General features: G+C 43.6%; 2 protein-coding genes across 26 annotated transcripts in view; both read left to right on the top strand.

Moving 5' to 3' along the window:
* Positions 1-2,464, top strand: part of LOC113824690 (uncharacterized) — a 43,600-nt gene extending 41,136 nt beyond the window's left edge. For 20 of the 25 annotated variants that reach the window (XM_070125909.1, XM_070125896.1, XM_070125899.1 and 17 more), the window contains one exon: positions 1-2,464. This exon is cut by the window's left edge and continues 986 nt beyond it. In XM_070125909.1, the coding sequence (XP_069982010.1) occupies positions 1-400 (400 nt within the window). In that variant the 3' untranslated portion in view covers positions 401-2,464. The other 5 variants (XR_011398766.1, XR_011398767.1, XR_011398768.1 and 2 more) reach the window with 2 other exon arrangements.
* A 2,345-nt stretch (positions 2,465-4,809) lies between these two features.
* Positions 4,810-5,889, top strand: LOC138862610 (uncharacterized). The gene is made up of 2 exons (XM_070125067.1): positions 4,810-5,456; positions 5,568-5,889. The coding sequence occupies exons 1-2, from the start codon at positions 4,810-4,812 to the stop codon at positions 5,887-5,889; spliced, it is 969 nt and encodes a 322-aa protein (XP_069981168.1).
* Positions 5,890-9,578: the final 3,689 nt, after the last annotated feature.

Consider the following 9,578-nt stretch of genomic DNA (forward strand, 5'->3'; position numbering starts at 1 on the left):
TGCGAGCCGGCGGAGAGAGGGTCAGAAGGCCGACTGGTTGTTTGAGCGCGCGCGGGACCGAAACACATTGCGCGAAAAAGAGCTCAAGTCTGAATGGCAGTTTGATAGAGCCCGCGGCCGGAGGGAGGTCCGAGGCGAGGCCCGCGCGGAGGAGGCGGCCCGGGCCAGAGGGCGCGGCAGTGGGGGGCGGGAGCGCTATGAGAAGCACTTCAACTATAGGCGGTACGTTAGGTTCGATGACGATGACGACGACGACGACGATGAGGAGAGATACCAGTACCACTTCCATGAGGCGAGACGGGGGAGGGAGCGGGGCGGGCAGCGCGAGCACTACCGCCGGGGCAAGGGGCAGCGGGAGTGGATAATTCCTAACTTCCACGCCGCCGGGAAGCACTACTGAGCATGCTCGTCACCCTCATAGAGTCGTAGTGTCCCCTTCGTGTGGATTAGTCCGGAAATTATAGTAATAAGGATATTGGTAAATGAAAAAGGAAAATGTTAGAGGTAGTGGGAGTTCTTTCTTCTAATGGGTTCCTCTGAGGCTAGGCCTTTGTAGCATTAGTCGAGCCCGACTCTTGCCCCTTCACTCATATCCGTCTTTTTCACCTTCCGTTTTCTCTTTTTTTCCTTTGGAAACCTTGTTGCTTCGTAGTATTCAAGGGAAATAGTTATGTCAGTATTGTTTTAAGATTTTTTTCGTCTGGTTACACGGATTGATTTACTGATTTTGATTAATGAGGTTAAGTTCAGCCTTTGACGGACTCCCTACGTCCGCACTTCCTTTTAAAGTCTTTGTCTGTAGTGCAGCCATTGTAGATATATACTCAATCCTTGTAAAGTTTTTCTATCATTTATTGTTTTCTCAAGTTTGGAGTCGTAAAATGAAGCCTACGTCTTTTGAATGAAGAATAAAACTGTTTTGTACTTTTGTTTTTGCCATCTAAAACCGTTAAGGCAGATGCTATTTCTATTTTTGAAAAGTTCATTTCGAGGTAGGTTTTTCATTGACTCAGATTTTAAGGCTCCTGAAATTCCGTGGGTGGAAGCTGCATTTTGGTAGATTTTATGCAAATACCAGTGACCTGACATTTTTCCTTCAGCTCTTCACATTTTTTTCTCCTAAAGTCTTAATCACGATATCCTGATCACCTTTTTGTGTCCTGTTTACAATGTTCCTTTTTTTCTTTCTCTTCTCTAAACTTCCTTATTTCCATTCCAGATGACTAAGCCTCGATGCTCTTTCATTGTTAGTTGTACACTATTGGAAGGAACAAAATTCCCGAGAAGAAAGGTGCGTTACACTTGACAGTGTGTAGATAACCCCGTCTGATCTGGGCTCTTAGACAAAAAATAAAAACATTTCGTTATCATGCGTATTAACAATAATAGTAATGAAGATCCTTGAGGAATTTGAAATTTGTATATTAACCTCTAGAAGGATTGTTTTAGTATTGCTCTCCAGAGCTAGTTTATAGACCGGAAGGGTTTCCAAGTGCAAAAGCCAAGGCTAGTATTTTGGCCCATAGTTCACAGTATGTAGTGGGTAGAGTAGTAGCCAGTCTGAGCTGAGTGTATTTTTTCAAGACAATTTTACAATGGAGTTTATTCTTTACAGCATGAGACTAGACAGGAAGTTAGCTCAGAATAGTGCTAAATGCCTTCACTGCGCATCAACTGGTAAACCTGCCTGTATATTTCAGCCACTGCACAAAGTAGCACTGCAGCAGATGTCCTCGCATATATAGTTTCTTTGTATCTTTTCCGATCTAGCTTTTTAAAATCGTCACTTGGATTGTCGAAATAAATATTATTTTTTGTTTAATAACTGACCGAGCTCCGGAGCGGCTCGCGAGTGTAATCTAACCCGCATGGTTTTCTTTCCTTCCTTGTTTCCTCTCGCGTCATGCGACTCAGAAACGTCTGTCCTTTCTTCTCCTCGAGAGGCTCTCTCGTCAGCCTTGCAGCTCACCGGGTTTGATCTTTATAGAAGTGTTGTGTCCTAAACCTTGATGGTTCTTTCAAGGTACAGTGAACGCCATGTTAAATTACAGGATAAAATTATGCTTTAATGTCATATGTGATAGCCATTTGTATATATTAAGAAGAAAAAAAAACGAGGTTTGTAAAAGACTTCATTTAAAAGCGGTTGATGGTGTCCTTTTTGAGTTATGTAAGAAAAATATAGATATATATATTTAAAGATTTTTTTTTAAGCTTGGACTTCCCAGTCACCAAAATATAGTCTATCATTAGTCTATCATTGGAAATTTATGTCTTTGATTCATTGTATGTAATTCATATGATAAATACAATTGATGATGTTATAATTGTTTGACTACCAGATGCCTTACTTTTTATCTTTTAATATCACTTTAAATATCACTTGTTTCCCATTTATCTCGTGTGCTAGTCTTGTCATCCGTGAAACTTATATTATTGGATATGTCAATAAACCCTACCAATACACGTTTTATTTATTGCTTTCCCATAGTCTTTAGCTTTATGTTTTAGCCTTGAAATATCAGAAATTAGTTTTGTAGTAAATTTATGAAACTGACTTACTACATTTTATGTGGTATTGACCATCATGTGGGAGGATTATTTATCTAAATGTAACCTCCTTTGTTCTACAATATTAATTCTATGAACGCTAGACTTATGGCTACGGGGCAGCTACTCTCGTCCAGGTGAGCGGGCTTGATTGGTAGGTATTCCTGTTCACCTTAATTGCAACTATTAAATGTTTTTAACTTCCTTTTTTTCTTCGTTTCGTTTTCCAGTATTCTTTAAACATTGCTATAACTGATCCACTGTCAAAGAGAATGCAGTGAATAAAATCCTTTCCATAACATATTGCACAGCTTGATAGAGTGAAAAACGGCATAACTAAAAACGTTATTGCGTTTATGACTTCACAAATATGACAAAATTAACAATTAAGGCAAAATATGTTAGATGTCAAAAGTTGTAGAGCACTTTTGATTGGTATGGTAGTGAAAAGAGTAAAGAGGGAAGAGCAAACGGAGAACGAAGGCAGTTTAGACTGATAAAGCCAGTCTTTCTTCCTTTCAACACGGCTCCCACACTAGGAAGCGGACAGAAGGGGGTGAAGAGAAGGAAAAAGAAAGAAAAAGCCTTGTGTAATTAGTTGATGCGAGGGCTGAGGTCCAAGGCTAGGGTGATGCACCCTCAGAGCATGAACATGTTCAATTCATGTATACATTCGAACTTGTTTCAGGGAATCATTTTGAGATTTCGCACTTGTTTAATTCAGGGAAGGCGGCAGAACGCACTCAGTCAGTGCAAAGTGAGCGGATTTACTTTGGGTTGGCAACTAGCTGTTATTTATCGCTGCACTCCAATGTGAATCTGAAGACCTAAATCAGGGTGGTAGCGCAGCTGATATCTGATAAAAGAAAACTCACACTTCAAATATTTTTATTTTTTGAATATACAGTGCAAAGGCAGCTGTAGCTTGGTAATCTTGATCTCACAGGATAAAAGGATTATATCCCCTTTTTTGATAGTTAACCACTCAGGTTACACACAGCTCGCCTTGAAACGCTGGATCACTGATGGTGAAGAGGAAGAACTAGGGCCAGGTAGATATCCGCCTTTTGCCTCATTCTCTCCAGTGTTGCTGCCAAACCCGCTCTGTTGCTTACCCTCACTCCCTGGTACCCATGACGCCCCCACCCCATTCCATGCCTGTTGTTGCCAGGGGGGGCTTAGGATGCAGAGACTGGAAGCACGGTGCAGTGGTCAGCCCTGTCTTGCACCTCAGACTTCGATTCATCTAATATTGCACAGTCTTCTCTTCACCTTTCTGTATCCTCTTCTACTAGCACTTCATAAAGTGTAAGAGTTACGTTGAAAACATGGAAGGCCGACTTTTGATTAGACAAATGCGGCCTGGGGGAGCCACGGGCATGGTATTTCCGTTTAGTTGTCTAGCCCTTGCCCGTAAAGGATGGATTCTCCAGCCTTACCATGGCCAGTAATGATGATTTAGTACCTTCATTAGGAGCATTGAGAATTGCTACTTTATCAACTGACTCCTCAGTGCTCACAGTCGACTCAGTCCATTCCAGGTCATCACACAACTTCCGTTTATAACTACTCTTCAGCATTATTGCCCACCTCTCCACAGCAATACCTCACTCAACACCACTCTTGACTTTATTGTTCTTCAGATGCACAAGTATCACTGAATGGCCATAAATCTCATCACATAGCCAAACCTGCCAGCGAGTGCTTGGTTAAAATTAAAAATGTATGAATACCAGCAACTAGGAAAATGTGTCACTCAAAAAAAATAATATAAGGGTACTATAGTCTAAACCAGTGTTGTCCAAACTGGGGTACGTGAACAAACAATCAATCAACGAGGATCTATACATATCAGATGCCACCAGCAATGGGGCTTCTGAAGCTGATGACCCTGGTAAAAGAAGCAATCCCGTGCTCCTTAATAGCCAACCCGCCGCACTGTGGAGATGGCGTTGAATCTCTTGCTGTTGAGATTCATCTGCCTGGGGGTCCTCTGAAAATATACAATGTACATAGCAAACCACTGTGTGAAAGCTTAGATTTAAACCAGGTAAGTGCTACTGCAGCACAAGACCGAGTGATCATGGGGAAGACTTCAATGCACACCTATCCATTCTGAGTTCCCGCAAAAGGCCGAACGCAGCAGGCATTCATATAGCAGAGGTGCTTGACACATTCCCAGAGATCGCTCTTCTCAACACCCAAGAACCAACGCATGTGAAGGGAGGGGTCCTGGACCTTACCTTTGCCACTGCAACAATGGTGGAGGGAATTCGGTGGTGTGTCGATGATACGGTTACAAGTGATCACTATGGCATAGTCACCAGCCTCATGGATGCCGGTCCAGCCCAAAGACCACATCACATTCCAAAATGGAAAACTGACAAGGCCAACTGGTTAGCCTTCCAGAAAGGCTTGGCCAGCAGTCTGAGAGACAATGAACCCCACAATAGTGAAAATGTGGACGTGCTAGAGGCAAGGCTAATCCAGGCCATAAATCAGGCCGCATCACAAACCATTCCCAAAACTCGCCCATGGTCCAGAACTCACAGAGATGCTTGGTACTATAATGACGAGATCAAAGAGGTCAACCACAGAGTCAACATGTGCAGAAAAAAATTCCGACGGCAAAGAACTCCCGACAATCTTGCCCTCCTGGGGGAAGCTGTTGCGGATGCCAAGGAAACTGCCAACAGAGTAAGGCAGGAAAAGCGGTTAGAATGGTGCCAGACTTTTGGACACCAGACCACCCTTATAGAGTTGTGGAAACGGGTCACGCAAGCGACAAGCCGCCAAGCCCAGAAATGCACGCATCATGACCCACAGTCAGAGGCTCATAGACTGGTGCTTGAGTTCTCAGCCAGAACCAGCAGCAACAACCTGCCTCCAATGCTAAGGGATAAATAGCAAAACCTAAATCCGGGCAGGCTTGCTCTCATCAGAGACAAGGCACTTCAACCCGATGACACGGATGCCTTGTTCTCTCTCAGGGAACTAAGAAATTCATACAAAACCAGCTCTGGATCAGCACCGGGATTTGATGGGATCTTCCACCCTATCATATCGCATTTAGGTCTGGCAGGAAAGCTTACATTCCTGCAGCTCATCAACAAGTCCTGGCAGACCGCCACAGTGCCCCAGAGCCGGAAACAAGCCACAATAGTTCCCATCCCCAAACCAAAGGAGCCTGGCAAGTACCGTCCCATCTATCTTCTCAGCTGCCAGGGAAAAACGGCTATGGTACTCAACAGGCTAGATGGAAAACGGGACCCCCTCATGAACACCTGCACGGGTTCACAAGGGGTAATAGCAATGCACACAGCATTTCCACACTCCTAAGCACAATATGCACCTCACCCGCTGTGGTTGTCTTCCAAGACTTGGAGAAAGTTTCTTAACTGACAAGCACACTTGCCATTCAGGAGACCCTAATCCACAAAGGAGTCAAAGGCAGATTCTTGTCCTGGATAGCTATTTTAAAAATAGATCAGCAAATGTCAGATTTCAAGGCCACCTCTCACAGCACATGCCGCTTGAGAATGGAACACCTCAGGGTGGAGTTTTCAGTCCTGCCCTTTTCAACACCCTTATGTCCAACAAACTCAACATTCACCTGCCAGAGGGATCAAGATCATCTCATATGCTGATGACCTGGCAATCATAGCCTCTGGCAAACACTGCCTAACTAGAGCTCATCGTTGTCTGAATCTTGTGTCTGAAGAGTGTTGTAGGACGGGTCTAAAAATATCGGCAGCAAAATCAAAAGCTATGGCTCTGAGAACTAATGTCAGAAACAAAAAACTCACTGTTCAGGGTATGGATCTGGGATGGATGAAGGACTACCTATAACTTGGTGTATGGATAGGACACACACTCACTTTCAAAAAAGGAGATCCAATACCTGCTCGACCGAACCAAGGAAAGACTGTCAGTCATGAAAGTCAAGGCAGGGAGATACATAGGAGCAGGACACAAAGTACTAAGATCATTCTATGTACATGCTGTCCGTCCTATTATTGACTACACTTCTGTCGCCCTCATTGTTTCCAGCACAACAATAAAAGAAAAACTGGAAACAATACAAAATGAAGCTGCCAGGATTATTCTGGGAGCTCCCAGATGGACAAAGGTCATCAACCTCCTCATGGAGGCTGATTTACCGTCCCTGGACATCCGAATTGATCTAATGGCAGCACAGTTCCTTTCCAAGGTCTTGCAGGCACCCAGAAACTCATACTTAAGTCAAAGAGTACTTAGACGCCGACAACAAGACTATCAGTTGTTTGCGGACAACTCTTGGCTCACACACACAGCCAGAGTATTGATACGCTTTCAGCTAAAAGAATCACTGCTTGCTAAGGGCATGGACTCCACTCACCCTGAATACAAAGAACCCCCGCCGTGGGCAAACGAAATGATCGAATTCTCAATCGTAAACCTTACAATGAGAAAAGATCAATATTCCATGCCTAGCCTAAAGGCACAAACACAAAGGATCATTGCACAAATAACTCCACCGGGTAGCATAACCTACTACACGGACAGATCGGTTGCGATCATGGAAGTCCTGACACACTCGTCCCTAAGGGCAGGACACGTCAAAAACCAAAGCTGCAGTGTGTGCAGTCCTCCGGGGAGCACATAGAGAAAATATCACAAATTCGCTCGCTGCCAAGTGGTGCTTAGATGCTACAGGCTGAGCCAGTGGCCCTTCCTCGAAATAGAAAAAGAGGTACCGGTCATACTACACAGATGAAGACTAGGTTACTCATGCGCTTGGCAAATTATTGATGACGAGACTGCCTGATTATGCAAAAATTGCGGCGTCTACCGCCACCCTGTTACATTACTTGCAGAATTGTGAACACACAATTTCTAAGACAGGGACCACCCACCACAGTCGCCGGCCTGGTAAATAGGGTTTTTGCCACATGCTTACTCCGTGGCAGCTGGATCGCTTGCTCGCAATTCAGCCACCACGATAAGCATACAGTTCAAATAAAACACATGAGCTAACTAGAAATGGTTGACACAGGCCGGGGCACTCCAGAGAAAAGGCCCGGGCGAAGCATGACTTCGCAAATCTAACTGAACTGAAGAATCCAGAAAGTTTGATTTCCGCGACCGTGCTGCATCGTCCTGGCGCTCCTCGCAAGGTTCAGGAGTGACCGAGGTCGAGCTCCGAGCTGCACCTCCACACTGGAAAAGGTGGTGCCTAGAACTTTTGTACCTCTCCAGAGTTACTGTCTGCAGCGAGCGTAGACTTGCAGAGCTCGCACCTTCCTTGTGAGGATCGTTCAAGCCAGTTTCAAATCTTCCAGCCAGGCACCGGATGTTATCTATTTATTATATCCCAATTTGTATTACACAAAATGAAAATCAAACCTAAAACTGCCTACGTCACTCAGCACATGAACAGTATTTACATTTTGGAAGGTTGAGAAATTCTGAGTGAATGCTGTGTATTGGGAACTTTTTCTTTTGTCTGAATTATGTGTTACCCAAGTTTATGGAAATGCAATCTAGAAATAGACAGATAAATAAAAAACATAATGATGGCATTTTATCTGTGCCATTAACCATAAGAGATTTCAACCATACAAGCTTTTGCTCACTGAACTACACACTGTTCCGGAAGTTCGCAGTGTCTACTTCTCGCCCTCTTTTGGTTTGCATTGCAGACGAAAATTCCACAGATCGGCAACGTTGGGCGCCAGTAGGGCTGGAATTCAACGGAAATTTGCCTGCTGAACGGAAATAGACGACCGACGGATGGTGACGTCACTACGGAATTTTCTTCCGAAAGCCGTATTTTTGTTATTTTGTATGACTGCAGATGGTCTGATGTAAAAGAAATATTGAGATATTTTCCCAAGTTCAAATAAGTTAAACATAAAAATTGTTGAAATTATCCTGGTATGAACTGATATGATGTGGCAGACCGAGCGCCATCGCGGTGGAAAGTTCATTCGAGGTCACGTCAGCGGGTCTTCCAGCTGGGCATCTCCAAAGGCAGAGGCAGTCCCATAGAATGACTTTAAATCTTCAGCCCTACAACACACTCTCAGTGAATTAAATAAATCAAGTTTACAGGTTCAGTGTCGCATTTTCTTAAGTTACACATCTAAGACATTTTCTACAGAGATGCAGGTACATTTTATGTTGCTGAATGTTACAATATTGGCTTGGTAATCGATTTAATGTATACTGTTTTGTGCAGTGGAATAACCAAGAAAGTAACACAGGGAATCTTACCATCACCAGAACGGTCCTATGCACTGTAACAGTAATCTAATATTCGTGGTATGGTCCATTTTATCATCTATATTCGTTTTCTTTATCATCTGATGTTTAAAGGACGGCTGAAGTACTGCCACAGAAAAGCGGTCAGCCCTTCAGGGCGCTTCGCGAAAGGAAGGAGTAACCCACTTAGAAAGGTTCCGATCACTACACCAAGCAAACGGCCCTGACGGTGGTTCCGAACGGCCAAACGAGCGTGTGGACGACTTTCTAGGTCGTTCATTAGACTTCGTGTTGCTGCAACAATAGGCAAGCGCAATGGAGTGATGGTGCTCCTACCCTGTGCAAATGATATAACTGATAAAGTACAGGTACAAACCGAGAGTTAAATTCAAGCGACAATGTGTGTGTTTGTGTGCTCATGCGTGTTTGAGTTTGCTTGTGTGTGTGTAAACGAATAGAGTCTTTTAGATATATAGGCATGTTAGAAATATATAAATGTCTGTATGTAGATGAATATATATATATACACAATTTAACACAGGCCAAAAACTCTATAGCATACAAGAATGCTGCCAAACGTTTAACATCAAGTACCCGCGGCGGACCCAACGCTGGATTTTATTTCTTATTCATGTACCATGGTTGTGATTATTGTTATCATTGCCCCTATTGTTTTTTATCATTACTGATGGCCATTTATTCTGTAATTACTGTTTCTGACAAGATTTTGGAGGGTCTTCCTCCTTGATCCTGACATGAATTCCATTTAGCAAAAGGCCAACAGT

The sequence above is a fragment of the Penaeus vannamei genome, chromosome 9 (genome assembly GCF_042767895.1).
Source record: "Penaeus vannamei isolate JL-2024 chromosome 9, ASM4276789v1, whole genome shotgun sequence".
Taxonomy (NCBI): Eukaryota; Metazoa; Arthropoda; class Malacostraca; order Decapoda; family Penaeidae; genus Penaeus; species Penaeus vannamei.

Bases quoted from the DNA above. Each gene is read 5' to 3' on its own strand.
- LOC138862610 (XM_070125067.1), top strand. From the start codon at position 4,810: ATGGTGGAGGGAATTCGGTGGTGTGTCGATGATACGGTTACAAGTGAT. The intron at 5,457-5,567 runs GCAAAACCTAAA...ATACAAAACCAG, and splicing joins CCAATGCTAAGGGATAAATA to CTCTGGATCAGCACCGGGAT.